The sequence below is a fragment of the Chlamydomonas reinhardtii genome, chromosome 4, assembly GCF_000002595.2.
Source record: "Chlamydomonas reinhardtii strain CC-503 cw92 mt+ chromosome 4, whole genome shotgun sequence".
In the NCBI taxonomy this organism is placed as follows: Eukaryota; Viridiplantae; Chlorophyta; class Chlorophyceae; order Chlamydomonadales; family Chlamydomonadaceae; genus Chlamydomonas; species Chlamydomonas reinhardtii.
The window spans coordinates 14,637-33,449 of record NC_057007.1 but is presented as its reverse complement, the minus strand read 5'-3'; the positions used below and the strand labels follow the sequence as shown (position 1 = coordinate 33,449).

The following is an 18,813-nucleotide window of genomic DNA, read 5'->3' as shown; positions in this document are numbered from 1 at the left end:
GGGCAGGGGAAGTCCATGCACGAGGGAGGCACGTGGGCGCACACCCGCTGCATGTCGCCTACAGCCCCTCACCGCCGCCTTACCTCATCCTTGGCAATTGCAAAGTTCCCTCCTCCTCCCCCTCCCCCCCTCACCCCCTACCCCCCTCCCCCTACCCCCCAGGCGGCATAGCGGTGTTCGACCTGCGCACACGCACTGAGAAGTGGGTGCAGCACCTGGACCTCAGCACAGACGCCACCACATACAAGGTGCGGGCGGGGGGGGGGGTTGCGGGTGTAGGCGGGGGAGGGGGGGCGCCGCACACATGCCCCACTGGTGTGCGCCGCTTCTGTACCGGTATTCAGGGCCACTCCGTTGCCTTCTCCTTCTCCATCCCGCTCCCGCCCCCACTCCTCCAGGCCTACGCCTACTCCAGCCCCACGCTGGTGGACCTGGACGGCGACGGGCGGCTGGAGGTGGTGGTGGGCACCTCCATGGGCTTTGCGTACGTGCTGGACTGCAAGTAAGAGGGGGTGGTGGTGTGTGTGTGTGTGTGTGTGTGTGTGTGTGTGTGTGTGTGTGTGTGTGTGTGTGTGTGTGTGTGTGTTGGGGGGTGGGGTTGGGGCGGGTGGGGGTCGCTGCAAGGGGTGCTGTGGGCTGCAGGGGGCGGGGCAGAGGTCCCGGCCCCTGCGCTGTGTGCATGCCAGTCCACGCTATGTTGGAATGTACTGCCCCCTATTTGCATGGGTTTGGACGATACTACCCCCCTCCCCCCTGCTTGTGAATTAGTCGCTCTGTTTTCCATGCGCAGCTACTCCCCTTCCTTCCCCGCTCCCCGCTGAGCTCCCGCCTACATGAACGGCTAAACCCCGCCCCTTTCGGATGATACTGGGACTTGGCGTAATTGTTAGGCTCGGGGACGTAAACCTCCACCCCCTCCCGCCCCCCCTCCACTCCCCAGGGGCAACCCGCTCCCCGGCTGGCCCATCCAGATGGGTGAGATCCAGGCTCAGCCGCTGGTGGCGGACATCAACAACGACGGCGAGCTGGAGGTCTTCGTGGGTGAGGGTTTGGAAGGGCGGGTGGGGGGGAGGCGGGGTAGGAGGGGCGCTGCTGGCGCAGTGCCTGGTGAGCCGTTTCACCTGGTTGACTTCACTCCACCTCGCCGCCTCCTAATCCGCCGCCCTCCCCTCCTCCTCCTCCTCCCCTCCCCCCTCCCCACACACACGCACGCAGCCGACATGCGCGGCAACCTGGCTGCCTTCAGCCCCAAGGGCGAGGAGGTGTGGGAGCGCCACGTGCACAGCGCAGTCAGCCAGGGCGCGGTGGCGGGAGACGTGGACGGCGACGGACAGCTAGAGGTGAGGGGGGGGGGGCGGCGGTGGGAGCACGGGGGGGCTGTTTCACAACGTTTCGTCGAATCCCGTTTTCTCTTGTGGCCGTCGTCATCCCGCAACGCCCTCTGATGGTCATCACCGCCATCGCCTCATCAGTGTTGCTCGGGCCGCTCCCTCCCTTCACCCCTCTCCCCCTCCCCTCCCCCTGCCCCTCCAGGTGGTGTTCGGCACTGCCAGTGGCCACGTGTACGCACTGGCCGGGTCCACAGGTGGGGGGTGGGAGGGCGTGTGGGCGTGTGAGTGTGTGTGTCTATGACGGGGAGCGGAGTGGGGGTTAGCCGTTCATGTGCAGCCGTTCATGTGTTTGTGTGTGGGGCAAGTTCATCAGATGGTGGGCTTTGACGTGCCTCATACCACTATACGCATGCCACAAAGAGTAAACCAGCTAGTGCGCTGATACGGCCGGCCTCCCTTGTGGACGTGCGGGTGACGATGGGACGTACTGATCTTGTGGTGAGGCTCGGGCGTGTACACCCACCCCTGTTTCTCCCCCCTCCCTCGTGCAGGTGCCGACATCCCTAAGTGGCCCTACCGTGCACGTGGCAGGTGAGGGCGAGGGGGAGGGGGAGGGGGCGCCTGCAGCAGCGGCGCTGTGTGCGCCCCGACACGTCGCCACATCGAGATGTCCTCAATGGGAGGCACTCACTGCACCACACACCTGGCGCGCAGCACACGCACACACGTCCCGGCCTCAACCCCTCCATCCACCCGCCCGCCCCGTCTCCCGTCTCCCGCCACCCTCACCCACTCCCCCTCTCAGGGTGCAGGCCCCGGTCACCCTCAGCCACCTGATGGAGGGCAGTGGGCTGCAGGTGCTGGTGCCGGCCTTCGACGGCTTCCTGTACGTCATTGACGGACTGCAGGTGGGGCGGCGGGCGAGCGTGTGTGTGTGTGTGTGTGTGTGTGGAGGGGGGGGCTAGGGGAGCGGGGTGAGCTGGGGTTGCGACACTGGGTTGCGGCTGGGTGAATGGGCGGGGCATGGGTGGGGCATAGCTGACCACACGGCCTCTACCGCCGCTGCCGCCGCAATGCATCAGCGCCCACACCATTGCTGCCCCCTCCCTCCCTCCCTCCCTCCCTCCCTCCCTCCCTGCCCCTCCTCCCTCCTAGGGCTGTGCTGACGTGGCCGACCTGGGCGAGACCTCCTACGCGGCTGTGCTGGTGGACGACCTGGACGGCGACGGCCTGTTGGAGCTGCTGGCCACAACCATGAACGGCAACGTCTACGCCTTCGAGACCGGGGCGCCCTACCACCCGCTCAAGACCTGGACCTCGCAGGTGTGGGTGTTGGGGGCTGGGGGGCTGGGGCGGGTAGGGGGTGGGAGGTAGGTAGAAGGCGGGTGCCAGTGCTGCCGAGCTCTAATGTTTGCTCGGGTTTGGATACTCACGCCCTCTTCGCCATTCCCACCCCCACCCGCTGTTCCCATTAGACGTCGACACTTCATACTTTGCAATCACTCCTTCCTCGACCCCCACGCCCACGCCTCCACCCTTCCCGCTCAGGTGTTGGGCCCCAACGGCCAGGTGGCCCGCTACGGCTATGTGGGCATCGCCGCCTCCCCCGCCACCCGCCAGGCGCGCGACGTGGCGGGCGAGCGGCTGCAGGTGGCGTTCGAGGTGCTGGACAAGCGGGTGGCGTTTGCGGACAACGGCACACTGCTGCCGGGCGGCAGGGGCCCTTACAACGTCACCGTGGTGCTCAAGGTGCGGGACTGCGCCGGGGCGGGCGGGGTGTAAATACCAGCGCAAAAAAGCGAGGAGGTGTGTGTGAAGGGCTTCAGGGGTAGCCTTCCATGAAAGATGTTGAGGCGGGTTTGGGGGTGAAGCGTGTTGTGATGCGCTCATGGATGCGCACGCCCGGCGGACAGGCCACACCTGCACAGCCACTGCCCCCACACGCGCCAGCCCGCACAAGGTGCCGCTGTCATCCACTCACCTCTCATTCTCACACACACCCTCACCCTCACTCACACACGCCCTCACCCTCACCCTCACTCACTCGCCCTCGCGGCCTCAGGGTGTGGGTGTGCGGGAGATGGCCTCTGGCGACGCCCCAGTGGTGGGCGTGGCGGACTCCTTCCCGGGGCCGGGGCGCTACGTGGTGGACATACCTTGCCCCAAAAGCCAGGTGGGGAGGGGGGAGGGGCGGGCGGCGGGCGGCGTCAGGCGGACGTCGGTCCGGTGCGGTGGGCCAACGTCACAAAGGTACCCCCTACATATTGCCGCAACGGAACTCCTCCCTCCCTACATCGCCACCAAACCCCACCACCAAACCCCTCCGCCCCCCCCCCCCCCAGGCCTCTGCGGTGGTTCGGCTGGAGATGGTGGACTCCAGCGGGCTGCTGTACAGCGACGAGTTCGCGCTGTCCTTCCACATGCACTTCCACCGCCTGCTCAAGTGGGCGGTGGCGCTGCCGCTGGGGCTCATGCTGGCGGTGCTGGCGGCGGTGGCGGGGCCGGCGGGGCGCACGCACTCCGCCTGAGTGCCGCTACCTTGTAGCGTTGGTCAACTTGGACTTTGTAGGAAGTCAGGGATTGCCCAGCATATGCACGTGTGTTGGGACCAAGGCAAGGCAGGGCGGTGTGAATCGGAAGCTTCAACTCGCAGTGGTCAGGAGTGAGCCGGTCGGAAAGGCTCTGACTAGGTGGCATAGCGCTGGGGATGACGCGAGGCGACAGACGTGTGGTGTTCCCGCCGGTGGTGTTGGACTGACGTTGAATGCCGTACGGTACAGGGCAAGGTGCGGATCAGGGGAAATGAGTGTTAGCATGTGTGTTAAAGAGCACAACAAATAATAAAGCGCAAGACAGTGTATGCGGTACAGCAACGCGACGGCAGTACGGATGCTACCTGAAATGACCTCGCATACCTGCTGAGCTGCCACCGGGCTTACCACCCTTGTGTGTGTGTGAGGGGGGGGACAGTGTCACTGCACCAGTGGGCTGCTGCCTGGGAAAGCAGCGCGGAGAGGCACGCCGAGCCATGACCAGCTGCGATGTAACACGAGCGGGCTTCGCCCCGTGGTCTGATTACCGAGATGGCGGCTCCGACCACCATGCCCTTGCGTCCACTCTAAGTCCACAGGGACTTGCATCCTGCTACTATCCCTAGCCACACCCAGGGCAGCGGTGCGGTGGCTATAGTAAGTGCATGGGGGTGGGGCGCCGGCAGGGCACGCCGCTCGGCGGTGTGCCGGTCGCCACGCCGGTGTTCCTACTGCCAGGCGAGGTGCCATCTCTGCCTCGCGAGTGTGGCGTTGCGGCGTGTCTGTGTGGTGCTATCGCCTGGCCGGGCGCCCGGAGCGTGAGGGAATGCGCGTCAGCAACTTCCAGCCAGCCAGCAACTCGGCGGTACAGTAACTCCGGCGTTCGACCGGCCGCGCACTCCTGCCCTGCCGTTGCAAATTGTTTGCCATCTGCTGGGTTCTGGGAATCAGCTGCACCCTACGGGACTTATACCAACCTGCCTTACCACTGTCCCATCGCACACCCAGGGCTTGCATCTTCAAGGGGTAGGCCGCCACCGGTGGCGAGAAGGGCCCTAACCACGTTCTCGCAGGTTCTTGCCCACGGAATCCACGGGCCCCAAAACGGACCCCCCCAATCCTCCCCGGGAAGGCGACATTCGGGGGCCGTACGCAACCCCAAGCGGCGAGAATGCACCCCCGGAATGGCCCTATCTTTCTCGCCCGAGGGCTTGCATTGGGGCCCAGGGGAGGCCCTGTTGGGGCCCGTTTCTTGCCGCTCACCGAAGATCTAAGCCCTGGCCACACCCTGCCACACCAACTCGATACCATGACACACAATCACACATCAGGGCTTGCACAGAATTGGGTAGGCATTACTGGGGGCAGCCACTGGCGATGCACCCGCTTACCCAATACACGGCTGAAACCAGGGAGATAAGCTGTGGGTGTGGGCCGCTCTCCACCTCAGCAGTAAATCGAAAGGACCCCAGACGATTCCCGCAAAGCGGGTAGCCCCACACGAACCGGCACCCAGCAGCGGAGGGAGGTGACGCGCCGAGGTCCTGAAGCCCGGCCACCCTAAGCCACCCAAGAACAAGAACTAGGGGGTGTGGTTGCCTTCCTTGCGGAGGCACCACGGTTGGGGCTCACCTCAAGAGCCCAAACCGGTAGCTCTCGCTACCACCAAACTTGGTTGTGTGTGTGTGTGGAGAGGGGTGTATAAGGTAAGCATAAGCTTGTTGTAACGTCCCAGGTCGGTAGGTCGACCCGAGCACGCCCATGGACCTAATCATCGGGCCAGTCACCCCCGCGATGACACGGCAGGGCCATTGCATATCGAATGCACTTCCGGCAGCTTTCTGAACGTTTAATGACATTGAAACTGCAACCGACTATAAAATTGTACAGCGGCAGCTTGCAGTTAACACAGTCGCACACAATCAGTGTCGCATTTTAAGTCCGTCCAACCTTTTAGGTTTTCTTAATCGCTACTTGATAGCGAAACGTTCAGTATGGTATCCATCGAACTAAGAACAGCGTATGAGGTGCTTGGACTCGACACGGCGGCCTCCCGAGCTCAGGTGCGCTGCTGCGCTGCTGTTGGGACGTCACACGCCCTGTCGCCTAGGACCTGTGGCCGCTTGAGGTCTCAGCTAGCTCTAGGAGGCTGCGCGAGGACAAAACGCATAGCGGGTGATGCAGGGGAACAGCCGTAGAGCCGTAGGGGCAACTTCCCGGCACACGTGCCGGGCAGTGCAACCCCCTTCAGCCGCACAGCCGCTCTCCCTGGCTGTCCGGCCTCCTTCTCAACCCCCTGACCTGACTGCAGGTTAAAGAAGCCTTTCTGAAGCTGTGCCAGCAGCACCACCCGGACAAGGTGCCGGCGGCGCAGCGGCTGGGCGCTGAGGTGTGTTTGTGGGGGGCGGAGAGGGCAGAGCCAGGCGGCAGCTACATGCGGTGCCAGGACGGCTGGGCAACAGTGGCGGCGGCGGCAGCGTGGGGCCATACGTCATCATGCCGCTCACTATTAGTGCCTCGGACTTTGAAGGGACGGTGACGCTTCGGCGTGGCCATGTAGGGCAGCTTCCAGCTCCCCAACCCCCGCGCCCTGAGCGCACACACGCACACATGCTCCTACACACAGGCTCGCTTCAAGGAGGTTAAGGCCGCATACGACACCATCCTTCGAGGTATGGGCTGGAGCCGGTAGGCAGCACCGTTTGTTTTCCTTGTGCTCTTTAACACACACCTACATACACACATACACACACACCTACACCTACACCTACACACACATCAAGCTGCCGCCTCCACATGCAGGCCAAGCCGGCTACAACGTGCCGCCGCCCGGCTCCGCGCCCAATGCCAAGTGCGTTGTGACAGCGGTGGTAGTGGCGTTGTTGGTGGTAGTGGCATGGGCTTGTGGGCAGAGTGGTGGACGTGGATGGCGTGTGGGTGTATGCGGCTGTGCGGGTGTGCGACCTCGTGCTTGAGGTGTATGCTGCGTGCTCGTTTGCTCGTTGTTGAGTGGAGCGATTGTGCGGTCCTCCAGTCGGTTCGGCCGCTGCCTGCCTGCCTCTACATCGCGCACACTATGACATATGGCAAATTCAAGTGCCCAAGTACCCAACTGCTCAACTGCCCAAATGCAGGTACGCCCGCGCCTACTACCGGGCCCACGGCATGGGTATGGATTTTGGTGAGTGGTGGGGGGTGAGGGTGGGGTGGAGCGAAGGGTTGAGGGCACACCGGCGTCCGACCGACTGCGGGCACGCCTCACTGACGTGCCAACAGTGTTACACCCGTTACGGCGGCCCTGGCTGTCCCGTATGGCGCTGACCGCCCACATCCCCCTCCCTTCCCGCGGCCATGTCCAGGCGAGGGCGGCCCCGTGCGCTGCGGCGGCCCCTTCGGCGGCTACGCCACTGAGACCGACTTCTACCGGGCCATGTTCAGGTGGGGTGGTGGGCGGTGGGGCGGGGGCTGCAGGCGTGTGCGCATGTGTTTTGGCACGTGCCTACGTGTCTTCAGGCCCGCCAACCACCCCACATCACCAACTGCTCCACAGGACCACGCGCAACAACCCCTTTGTGCTCATCGTGACGGGGCTGCTGGCCATCCCCGCCATCAGCCTGATGGTGTCAGTCACAAACGGGTGAGGCGGGAAACAACGTGGGGGAGCACGGGGGTGGAGGGCAGCTGCGGGCTCGAATGGCACTGTGGGCGCACAGGCACATACGCTCGCGTTTCGCTGTCGCCCGCCCCTCCCTGCAGTGACACGGCCTGGATCCGGCGGTTCCGGGACCAGGGCCTGCACGTGTTCGGCCAGGGCTCACTGCGGGCCAACGGCAGGTACGGGGCCGGTGCGGCGACACGGCGGCACGTGTGGGGTTGTGTTTGTCGGTGTGGGGTGTGGGTGCCGCCGTGTGTCCTGTTTGCAAGGGTGCACGCGGCGCGTGAGCCTATGTTTGTGGCGGTGCTGGTGCTGGTGCTGGTGCTGGTGCTGGTGCTGGTGCTGGTGCTGGTGCTGGTGCTGGTGCTGGTGCTGGTGCTGGTGCTGGTGCTGGTGCTGGTGCGGGCGCCGACTGCCCATTTGCATCTCGGGCCTCCGGCATGCGTGTCAGGGGCGCATGTGCACATAGGCCTAGGAAGGTTGGGGCTGCAGAGCCGGTTTACCCGTGACACGCATGCACGCGGACATGATGATGCACGTGCAGGGACGCGGTCGGCATTAACCCCTTCGCAATCCGCCGCCTGGAGGTACGTGTGTGCATGGGGCGTGTGTGTGTGTGTGTAAGGGGGGGAGTGCGTGTGTGTGTGCACATTCCGTTCCTCTACCCTTGTCGCTCCACTCGATTCCCTGCGTGCCTTCTGTAACTGCCGCCCCTGCCATACAACAGGACATGCAAGACTCGTACATCTTCAAGAATGAGAAGTACGCCCACCTGCGCAAGTGAGTGGTCACGTGGCAACCTCCAAAGCCTTCGCTTCATCCGTCATCCTAGTCTTCCTGTTCCCTGAACTCTGCAAACGCCCCCCTCTGTCATGTTGCTATGTGCAGAGGCATGTCCAGTGTGGGCCAGGACAACTCCTCGCCGGCGCCTGCGACCTCGTGAGCGCGTGAGGCCGCGCCGCCTGCTTGGGGCATGCGGTCATGGGGCCCTCCGTCCTCCACCCGCACACAGCCGTGGAGGCTCCGGCGGGCTGACTGGCGAGCCATGGGCCACGAAGCGACGGGAGCCGGGCGCAGATGGTGTGCCGGCAATGTAACTTAAACTGGGGCATGCCCAACTCAGGCATGTTCCGGCTGGGGGAATCTATGTGCTCAGGAATGATGGGGCATGTGCGTGTGTCTTGCCGCTCTAGTCTCGTGTGAAATGCAGGCTGGAGTGGCTTACTGGCGGATTGGGTGGCGTGTGGTGCAGCCATGACGCGGCCATTGTGTGACAGTATTGCTATAATGAACGATGGAGGCCCGGCTAGATCAATAGCTTCGGTGCCTTGCTTAGTTTCACGTCTGAACTGGGAATTCTTGCGTCAGGTGCATTCTTGATTTGGTATGGGGGGTTGCGGTCGCGGAGGTTACGTCGTACGCCCGTTGTACAGCATGGGTGACTCACAGACTTGGCTTGCTGGTGTTGGCTCCTGGCCTTGGAAGTGCCGAGTGCACTGACAGTCCTTTACAGTGCCCTCCACGGGTGCGACATGCCCCCACGGTATTCGGGCCATCCGTGGCTCTCGCCAACGCGGTGTCCCCACACGCCGATACAATGTGTTCAGTTTGCGCCTAGAACAGACGTCCACTCAGGACGGTGTATTGGGGCTCCCGCTGAGACAGGATCAACCCATCTAGATCCCTACGTCAACGGACCTAGGCCGGACGGCTGGGGAGGACGGGCTCAACCTGTCCTCTGCTCACACACGCTTCAGCACACACACTCCCAATCACTCGCTATCGCTATCCAGGCACTGCCATCAATCCGGGTCAATCCAGAGACGGCCTGCTCACACTGCTGCAGACCTGCAGTCAGTGCCCGTATCTTCCTTCGTTCGGAACGCAAATTGCCCCACTGACCTTGCCACTGACTCGAACTTTTGGCCACAATGCACCATTTTTCCGGGGGGGGGGGGGGCGGATAGGCGAAGGCAGTCAGGGCTTCGCTCGATTGCCCAAATACGCTGCCGTCGCTTCGTGCAACCCCAGCAATATATTCGGGGCCTCCGCCCCGACCCGTGCCCCTCTGCACACGGTTCGTGTCGGCCACGTCGGCGATCTTGGGATCTCCGGGAAGCCGTGACAACTTGAATGCCCAGCCCAATGTCATTTCCCATACGACCACGTTTGCGCCTCAGCAGCGGACAAGGACAAGTGTTCCCCGGTCACCGAAAAGGGGCTGAGCCCCTCCACAGTCTGAGGCCGAACAACCTCATCGCCCGGACATAGCTGGGGGTCGGTTCGTACAGGCACGGCCCGCCGTAATGTGTCCAGCCACGTCCCGCTGCCAAGCAACAGCACAGCCACCAATCAACCAAGCAGCAGGAAATCCTCTAGCCACAACACTCCTCATCACTGCTGCGTGCGGTCTACCACATACTGCGCTGTGCTATGCTCGCCAGCAAAGACCCTAACTAGACACCGGCCGGCCTCAACCTGCGCGCCGGCGCCGCTTCTTGGGCGACGCCGCGCTGTCCTCCTCCACGTGGCCTTGCTCGCCCCCTCCACTACACACATGCACGCCGCAACTGAACCTCGAAAAGCTACCACTGCTCACCTGAAGCTCGGCAAAGGCTGCAGCAAGGCATGGTGGTCGTCCTCCACCTCATTCGCCGTACACTGCGGGCACGTCCTGTCCTCCCTAGGCCTCTCCCAGGCGCGGTTTGCAGTGATTGGCCAGCAACATAATGCAATCTCATTAAAAGCCTACGCTGTGCAACTAGCAAAAGCGCTCAACAATGGTCCTGCATGGTCGGCGGTGCGGACCGTATTGCGCTTAGACCCATCGAGTGCTTGTATTTGCCACGTTGCTGGCCGTCTGAGGGCAATGCATGCGGGTCCGCTATCCGCTGTTCCCACGCCCTCATCAATTGGGCTTACTCAACTTCATAACTCATGACGAGGCCTTCCTTAACAGCCCTATTTCAGCTGGCCGTCCAGTACATAAGATTTGCATGCCACTTTTGCAGATGCAGCATCACTTTCTATTGTCTTCATTGCATTAAGTCGCGGCTCTAAGCCATCGCAGCGCTTTGGTTGCAACACACATAGCCATAATAATGGAGTGCTCTGTTTTATTGCCCGCGCTTGGTTGCCTAGATGTTTTCAACAAGGGAAGGTGGAGATGATGCGGAATGCGCTCTAGGATGAGGGATGCATTGGTTGGCGCATTTTCTCGTCCTTGCAAAGCATTACTTCCACTATCAAGTGATATTTATTGAGATACCATATATAACGCCTTGAGACCCAACCCCTGAGGAGCAAGGTTGCCTGCTGGTACCAGCCAACGACCAGGGCCACATACGTCATCACTACTGGTCCCACTGGTCACGTGCACGCCGGCCCCCCCCGCCCAGCCCCGCCAGCCCTGCTGACAGTCCCGCCAGGCCCGCACTCAGACCCAGGTTGGCGCGGCCTGTGATGCCGCCACCGGCATAGTTGCGCGAGTTGGGGCTGACGTCGCGGTCCCGATGACCACCCATGCCCATGCCCATGCCGCTTGCCATGCCGCCGCCTGCCGCTCCCGCCGCGCCGGTGTACCTCGAGGTGGTGGGCACGGGTGGAATGGAGCCGTCGATGCCGGGTGAGGACTGGTAGCGCCGCGAGCAGGCGTGCATCAGGCCGCCACCGTCTGCCCGCTCACCAAAGCCGCCCGGCCCACCGCCCATGCCCATACCCATACCCCCGGCTCCGCCTCCCAGCCCCGGGCCCAGCCCCAGGTCTGGTCCGTAGCTGCCGCCCGCCAGTGTGGCGTTGGGTGATCCGGCCGCTGTCTGCCAGAGCAGCGGGTTGAGTGCGGATGAGGGCACGGAGGTGGCGAGCGCCATGGCCCCGTCCATGCGGTGGGTGCCGCGGTGCGGGTCGCGCCGGCTGGTGCGCATGAGCGAGGCCTGCAGCGCGGGACACAGCGGGGTGGGGGCGGTGGTGGGTGGGGTCGCCATGTGGCGGCCGGTGATAGCAGACGCAGCAGCTGTTTCCTGGACAGAGGTCAAGCTCAACAGCCTCGAGAACAACAGCGCTGCCCCAGCCAGGTGTGCAGCCCACACTGTAGGAAGCAGGCGTACAGCCGTCAGGATTGCCACGCCCACGTCGCCACCCACCTGTGCCGCCAGCGCCCTGCTACTGGTGTCGTACTTGCCGTACAGGTCGGTGTCTATCTGGCCATCAGAGATGCGGCCGCCGTCGCCCGCGCCGCTCACGCCGCGGTTGCCAGCGGCGGTGCGGGGCGGCGAGGTGCGCGTGAAGGATTTACCTGTAGGCGGTTGCGTGGGCGGTTAACATAGAACAATGTACGTCAAAGCACAGCAAATCAAGCGAAGTAGCGCAAGTTCGTGAAACCTGAGGCGAGCCGAGTCACACAACCAAAATGTGCCAGGCCCCAAACATACGCTGCCCCATCCCTGCTTGTCTTGTACTCACCCGACGCTGCGATGAGTGGCTTGCCAGCACTGGGCAACCGGTTGTTGACTCCGCCACTGCGGCCGCCCCCGCCGTAGCCCACCTCCACGCCGTCATCCGGGTAGCCAGGCTGCTCGCCGGGATAGGCGCCGCCGCCGCTCTGCCGCTTGCCGCCGCTGGTGCCGCCACTGCCGGACTGCGGCGGCGGGCCTGCGCCGGAGCTGCCGGGCTGCACACCGTCCTTGCGCCAGGCAGAGGCGATGCGCACATGGCGCCGCCGGCGGTGTGTGCGGTTGCCTGCTCCGTCCCACTGCTCTTCGTCCTCGTCCTCAAGACCGCCGCCGTTACCCATGACGCCGCCGCCGCCCTCCTGGTCGTCCGGCTCCTCCACTGTGTAGGGCGCACGGCCGCAGGGATCTCCGCCGTGCCGCATGTCGCCGCCGCCAGGCGTGGGGGCGGACATGTCGGCGGCGTGGAGCGCTGCAGCCCCAGCCGGGCCCGACAGCACCAGCACCTCTGCACCCAGCAGGCTGTGGTCCGTGGCGCGGCGGCCGGGCGAGGTGCGCCACTGCTTCGGACCGCCATTGCCGCCGGCGGCGGCGGCAGCGAAGCCGTCGCCGTCAGCGGTGGCGGCCGGTCGCCGCAGGCCGTCTGTGGTTGTTTGCTGCTGCGTGCTGGTTGTGTGCGAGGTGTGCTGCTGTTTCGTGGTGGTAGTGCTGTGGTGGGTGGTGTGCTGCTGGTTATGGTGCTGCTGGCCGGGAGTCAGGATAGCGGCATGGCCGCGAGCCGCTGCAAGCGCAGCCGCAGTGGCTGCTGCCTGCGCCTGCAGCTGCTGTGAGGTGGTGTGCGTGGAAACCGTGGTGGTGGTTGTGGTGGTCTGCTGGTGCTGTGTGCGCTGGCTCCGCTGCTGCTGCTGCTCCTGCAGTGCGCCTCCCATCCCGCAGCCTGCTCCGGTGATGGTGCTGGAGCGCACCTCCACAACGTGGTGGGTGCTGCTGCTGCTCTTCTGCTGCTGCTGGTGGCTGGTGCTGTGGCTCTGGTAGTGGTGGCTGCCGGCGCCAGTGGCCAGGCCCTGCGGCCCGATGCGGCTCAGGGGCCGGGCGCTGTAGCCATCGCCGCCGCCGCTGTAAGTGTAGGCGGGGCCGAAGCCGCCGTAGCCGCCTCCCGCCGCCGCCACCCGCTCCGCCGCCGCCTGCGCCTCGGCCGCTGCCATGAAGTGCTCGGCGGGCGCGGCAGTGGAGGCGGCACTGCAGGCCCCGGGGGTCATGGGCGGCGGCCCTAGCTTGACACGCGGGCCGTGTGGTCTGGGCCGCGCTGCGGCTGCCGCGCCGTCACTTGCGTCCTCCAGGAACCTCTCCAGGATGTCTGTGCGGCTGTCCACACCCAGGTAGGGCTGTGTGCCCGAGATGTGCGCCAGGTCGCGTTCCGTCAGTGTGCCCTGACGGCGGTACTCGCGCACACGCACCGGCTCGCCGCCTGCTGCGCTCACACGGCCATGAGCCCCCATGCCATGCACGGGCTGCGGGCTGCTAGCGCCCGGGTAGGCCCCACCTCCGTAGCGCTGCGCACGTCCCGGGCTGACCTGCTGCTGCAGGCGGTTCGCGGCGGCGTAGGCATTATAAGCCTGCTGCGCCGCCGACTCGGCCATCTCGGCGGCCTCGGTTGCGGCGGCCGCGGCGGCAGCGGCAGCGCGCTCGCGGTCCCGCTCGCGGCCGCCCCGCGCCCCATAGGCGTGGCCGTCCAGGGCTGCCGCTGCGGCCTCCTCCGCTGCCGCCGCCGCCGCCAAGCGCTGCCGCCGGCTGCTGCCTGCCTCACGCGGAGCTGCATCCACATCGGCGGCGCTGTCCGGCGCCACGTCCATGCCGGCGATGGTGCTGCTGTAGCGGCCCGGTAGTGGCGGCCCGGAGGGTGTGGGCAGCGATGCTGAGGTGGCAGTGGCGGGTGGTGCAGAGCCATTTGTGGCAGCGGTCGGCTGCGGCCTCGTGCCTTGCGTGGCAGCGGTGGGTGGCGGGATGCTGGTGGCTGCAGTGGCGGGCGGCACGGAGCGCTGGGTGGCGGCAGTAGGCGGCGGCCCAGTACTGGCGGTGGCGGGCGGGGCGCCGCTGTGGGGCGCGGTGGCACGCGGGTGGCGCGGCGAGCTGCCCATGGCATTGCCCGGACCGCTGCTGCTGCTGCTGTTGTGCTGCTGCTGCGGCGCCGGCACACTGGAGGACTGCTGCAGGCGCGTGTTGGTGGTGGTTACCACACGGCGTGTGGACTGCGTCTGCGAGTGGCTGTAGTGGGTGCTGGTGCGCGACTGCCGCGAGTGCGAGGCGCGGTCCGTCCCCGGCTGCTGCGAGCTGCTCTCTTCCAGCTCCTCTTGCTCCCGAGTAGTCACGGTCTTGTTGTCCTCGTGGTGCTTCTCGGTGCGCGTGGTGCGCTCCTCACCCTCCTCCTCGCCACCGTGCGCGCCAAAGTGCCGGTGCGAGCGCGTCTCCTCGGTGGTCTCGTGCCGCGACTGGGACTGGACCTCCTCGTGCCGCTCCGCCTCCCTGCAAGGCAGCGCGTTAGACGCCGGGATAGTGCGGAAATGCAGCTCACGGCAGCTTACGGCTTTCAGCGTCATACAAGCGAGGGTCAGTCGCAGCTAGAGCGACAAGGCGCCTGGACGTGCGAACCCTAAAACAAAGAGCGACCGAAAGCCCCTACAACAAACATGCCATCCGGCCCAGTGCCCACCTCCGTCGGCGCCGAGTGCTGGCCTCGCTGCCCGGCCACCCCTCGCTGTGCGGCTTGGAGGCGTGCTGCGGCGACCCGTGCAAGCTGCCGTTGCCCTCGTGCTCCACCTCCTCCACGTCCTCCACCTGCAGGCGGGGGGGGGGGGGGGGGGGTTGTAAATACCAGCCCAAACTAACCCAGGCGGCGTTCACAGACAGACAGGTGCATGACAGCAACCAGGGCGCCCAAAAGTGCACCATTCAAATCTTTGCTGGCTACCTACACGCGGCATCAGCCGTGTGGATTCTATGCCTACATTGCCCAGCCCTGGCTTGCCCCCCACCAGCCGCCTCCCACCTCGTGGTGTTGGGTGCTGTGGTGGCTGCTCTGCTCCTGCACGTTCCGGGTCTGCCGTGTCTGCACGTCGTGCATGGCGATGGGGTCGGGGCCCACGCCGCCGCCTCCACCCCGCTCCTCCTCGCCTAGGTCGCAGCAGTACTCATCATCCAGCGCGTCCGCGTCATCAGCGCCGTGACGCGCCTGGTGGTGGTGGTGGCGGTGCTGCGGGCCCGTGTGGTAGTATGACTGCCCGCCGCTGCCTGTGGTGCGGCCGCCGCCCACTGTGGCAGTGGGCAGAGCGCCGCTGAAGGTGCCCAGGCGGCTGCAGCTAGGGCCCGCAGCCACATTGCCGGGGCCGCCCTTGAGTGCCGACTTGGGCGGCGGCATCAGGTCAGGCCGCCCCGCACTGGCGGGTGCGACCAGCATTGTGGTACCGCCCAGACTCGCACGCGGCCGTACGCCCAACTTGCACCCACCCGCCGCATCCACACCGCTGTTGTGGCCGGTCGCGGCCGCCATGCTGACAACGGTGCGGAGCTGCCGTGAGCCGGGCGGGTCATCATGGGTCCGCCCTGATGGCCCGCCGCTCCGCAGAGCCGCCGCCACCCGTGAGGCCACAAAGGAGTGCTCCAGGCGGCGTGGGTCCAGCTCCTCAACATCCGTGGTGCCGCCTGGGGGTCACAGATCACAGACCAGACAGGCGGCCGGGTGCACAGGTCGGTGGTAAGCCGCACACATACTAAACCAGAAGCCCAAGCTCCTAGGCTTATGATTTGGCATCCAGCCACTGCCCCTGTGCAGGTGCAGACGCCCTGGTCGCCCTGGCTGCCCGGAACACCCACTCAAAGCGCGCAAAACGCTGCCCACCTGATGGCTTCTTGCCCAGCGCCCAAGCGCCGGCCGCGCCAGTCCCGCTGACCCTGCCCGCGCCCTGTGCTGCCGCCGCCCCCTCCATCCTGCTGCTCGCTGTGCACTCCAGCAGCTCGCCGGACATGGCGCCGGCCGCCAGGCGCCGCCGCGACTCCCGCGTCGAGCCAGTGGATGTGGGCGGGCCGGGCAGGCTGCCCGCACACTCCTCCACCAGGTCCCCAGGCACGCCAGCGCTGTGCGGCCCGCCCTCGTCGTCATGGCGCCCCGTCACCCAGGTCTGCTGTCGCAGCACAGTGGGGCCGCCCTGCATTACACGGCGCGGGAGTGGCGAAGGTACAAGGTCAACCGCAGTGCGGCCCAACCAGCCGCGGGTTCAAAGAAACAGCCCCGACACACAGGCAGGCGCGTGACCAACTTCTCATTACTCACTGGGTTTGACATCCGCACTGGAGCCGGGCTAGCAGGCCTGGACGCGCCAGGCGAATTCAACAAAGCCTGCGAACATGCCCCAAAACCACTTTACGTCCCGCTCAGATGCGCAGTACCTACTGTTTTTGCATTGTGTTTTACTTACCGGCGCATCCTCGACAGCGACGCGCTTGCGGGACAAATGCCCAAAAAGAGGCGAAGAGGAAGCATGGGCCGCTGGCGTTAGTGAACCTGCCGATGCTGGCTGTTTCCTGCCAGTGACGAGATGCTTGAGCCATCCAATTAGTCCACCTCCGCCACCGCCGGACACGCCGGGTCGACCATCGACCAGGCCACCCTGGCAACACATGTTTCAAGCCATATCAGCAAACAGCGAGCTCTGTGAACTCGCTATGTATGAAGAGGAAAGAGCTATTCTTACCATTTTGGGGTTTCTTGGGCCTTATTAATGCCTGACTTAGGCTTTAACACTAGCAGCTGTGCCAGTAGTTGAATTGGCATTCCATTTTCCCACTACGCTAGGGCTTCCAGGCTGAGCGGCAACCAAGGCTCAGGGGTGCGGGCTCGACTTAACTTGGTATGCCTGACTGCGCCTGGCACGACAGTTGCTAGTTCATCATACTGTGTACAGTATAAGAATCATATCACTGTGCCTTGCGCGCCTGTAAATGAAGTTACAAACTGCGACTGCACGCCAGGAGCCGCAAGAGCAGGAACGACAAACGAAACATGTTAGTTCAGTAAGTTGTGGCCGGGCATACGCGGTAAGCAGCAGCTCAGCGGGCGAGAGTATACACAAGTCCACGGCCGCAATCGGCCCCGACCCGCGCCCGGCTCCAACCTGACTCGCATGTGACAAAATTGCCATAAACATAGCATTACATCTTGTGTTCCGCGTGCTTGCGACAGGAGCAGGGCCCAACTGCTCCAGCAGCGACGTGTCGATGCCGCAAACCCGTCTCGTCTGTTTCTATCCCCGCATTGCCCCCAGCTCCGCCTGACATCGCGCATTACACAGCCACTTTCCATCCAAAGCGTGACATAACAATAAATGATTCGTGCCATATGCAAACGGTGTGCGGATCTCAACTTCGAATGCGCAGTCGCCACTGATTGACAGTCCAAGTCACAAGCCTGGATGACCACTACGGACCACAAACAGACACTGTTTGCTCCCATTCCCCATCCGTGCATCTCAGTGTAGCATGCTGGCGGCCAAATTTCAATGCCGCTAAGGTCCAAGGCATTCCCCTCAAATGTTTCACATAGCGTCGAAGGCCCCATACGTCTGGCCTCCGCCCGGCAAACGAAGGTATTGCGCACATGCACCTGACTACCACGTTGCCAGGTTCCAGCCTTCAAACAGTAGAGAAACTTGTCGACGTTCACGCTAACCAGTATTGTATGCCGTGCCAATCATGTCCGAACATCGTGCGCGTGTCGCCTACTTGGCTCATACCAGCATGATACACATGTACCAGCGCCTGCCACCATGCCCGCCACCATAGCGGCCCCACACGCGGGGCGCTACTGATCGTAAGGCTTGCATCCCGTGCAGCCTCGGCCGCACGGCACACGGAAGCCGATAGCAAGGTGCTCGTGGTGCTGCTCCCTGATGTACAACCACTTGACGTACATGCCGTTGCAAGGTGGCACACACAGCTGCACGCACCTGACTCTCACCGCCAGTGGCTGCCCTTCTCCTGTGTACCGCACCTTGCGCAGTGCTCCGACACCGCTGATGTTGCCGCTGAGCTGCCCACCGCTGCCGCTGGCACCGTTGCTTCTCCCACCGCTGCTGCCACTACTGCTGCCACATGCCCATGCAAGCTGGCCTCCCAGCTGACCAGCCCAGCTCCCAGCCAGCTAGCTCCCTGTTGCATTTTGGTGCACGACTTATGTGCCGGGGGCCTTAAAGCACTCGCCCATCCACAAGGGCGTCCATCCCACATGGGCGTCGGAGCGCGAGAGGATCTGGGACAAGGCTTGTCAGGTGACTGGGCCCCTGGGGAGGACCGCCATGCTGCTCCCCAGCCTCCCTAGCCGACATGTAGCCTGCTGCTGATTGCTGCTACACGCTCTGCATGTAGCGGTGACCAATACAGTGCATACCGTGTGCCCTACTTGCTTGCTCCATCAGCTCCACCACCATTAATGATGCTAGTCGCCTGCATGTCTGCAAGTGCCTGGAAGAGCCTGTTTTGGGCGGAAAGCAGATTGGATTATATCATTTGCGCCGGGCAATTTATTTTGGACCACTTTACCGTACATACATGCTGCTTCACGACAGCCTGTAGGCGTGTCCCGTAGCATTAGCATACCGGTTCTGCATGCTGTGCACGCGACCCGACTGGCTGTGCATGCGACCCAACCGTATGCAGGCTTCCCACCTTGCAACTGGCTTGGGCACACGGGTTGCCTGGTAACGTGAGTCCAGGAACACCACTGTGGCCTCCGCACTGGCAGACAGCTGCACCACATGGATGAGGACAGCCGCAGTTCAGAAGTTCAGCTGACCTTG

General features: G+C 64.2%; 4 protein-coding genes across 5 annotated transcripts in view; 2 read left to right on the top strand and 2 right to left on the bottom strand.

Moving 5' to 3' along the window:
- Window positions 1–4,410, top strand: part of CHLRE_04g214097v5 (uncharacterized protein) — an 11,766-nt gene extending 7,356 nt beyond the window's left edge. Inside the window, exons 17-27 of the mRNA XM_043061650.1 lie at window positions 163–248; window positions 399–502; window positions 941–1,041; window positions 1,216–1,340; window positions 1,534–1,585; window positions 1,883–1,922; window positions 2,137–2,239; window positions 2,487–2,654; window positions 2,880–3,080; window positions 3,394–3,504; window positions 3,674–4,410. Of these exons, the coding sequence (XP_042924953.1) occupies window positions 163–248; window positions 399–502; window positions 941–1,041; window positions 1,216–1,340; window positions 1,534–1,585; window positions 1,883–1,922; window positions 2,137–2,239; window positions 2,487–2,654; window positions 2,880–3,080; window positions 3,394–3,504; window positions 3,674–3,859 (1,277 nt within the window). The 3' untranslated portion in view covers window positions 3,860–4,410. The remainder of the gene's footprint in view (window positions 1–162; window positions 249–398; window positions 503–940; window positions 1,042–1,215; window positions 1,341–1,533; window positions 1,586–1,882; window positions 1,923–2,136; window positions 2,240–2,486; window positions 2,655–2,879; window positions 3,081–3,393; window positions 3,505–3,673) is intronic.
- A 1,306-nt stretch (window positions 4,411–5,716) lies between these two features.
- Window positions 5,717–9,150, top strand: CHLRE_04g213985v5 (uncharacterized protein). The gene is made up of 11 exons (XM_043061648.1): window positions 5,717–5,925; window positions 6,174–6,251; window positions 6,489–6,534; window positions 6,665–6,713; window positions 6,997–7,043; window positions 7,222–7,300; window positions 7,413–7,499; window positions 7,619–7,696; window positions 8,062–8,104; window positions 8,245–8,297; window positions 8,406–9,150. Exons 1-11 carry the CDS (start codon window positions 5,857–5,859, stop codon window positions 8,458–8,460), a joined length of 684 nt encoding a protein of 227 aa, XP_042924952.1. The 5' UTR covers window positions 5,717–5,856; the 3' UTR covers window positions 8,461–9,150.
- Window positions 9,151–9,152: 2 nt separating this feature from the next.
- Window positions 9,153–16,904, bottom strand: CHLRE_04g213873v5 (uncharacterized protein). Its single transcript, XM_043061642.1, has 9 exons — window positions 16,714–16,904; window positions 16,438–16,629; window positions 16,293–16,358; window positions 15,861–16,167; window positions 15,012–15,664; window positions 14,676–14,800; window positions 11,979–14,488; window positions 11,660–11,811; window positions 9,153–11,449 (listed from the first exon to the last, which is right to left on the bottom strand). Exons 1-9 carry the CDS (start codon window positions 16,714–16,716, stop codon window positions 10,871–10,873), a joined length of 4,587 nt encoding a protein of 1,528 aa, XP_042924951.1. The 5' UTR covers window positions 16,717–16,904; the 3' UTR covers window positions 9,153–10,870.
- A 50-nt stretch (window positions 16,905–16,954) lies between these two features.
- The window catches only part of CHLRE_04g213761v5 (uncharacterized protein), a 4,600-nt gene continuing 2,741 nt past the window's right edge, over window positions 16,955–18,813 (bottom strand). The window contains exons 7-9 of one of the 2 annotated variants that reach the window (XM_043061639.1): window positions 18,683–18,762; window positions 18,417–18,488; window positions 16,955–18,166 (exon numbers count right to left, since the gene is read on the bottom strand). In XM_043061639.1, coding sequence (XP_042924950.1) covers window positions 18,097–18,166; window positions 18,417–18,488; window positions 18,683–18,762 — 222 coding nt within the window. In that variant the 3' untranslated portion in view covers window positions 16,955–18,096. Of the gene's footprint in view, window positions 18,489–18,682; window positions 18,763–18,813 lie in introns of both variants that reach the window. The other variant, XM_043061640.1, reaches the window with a different exon arrangement.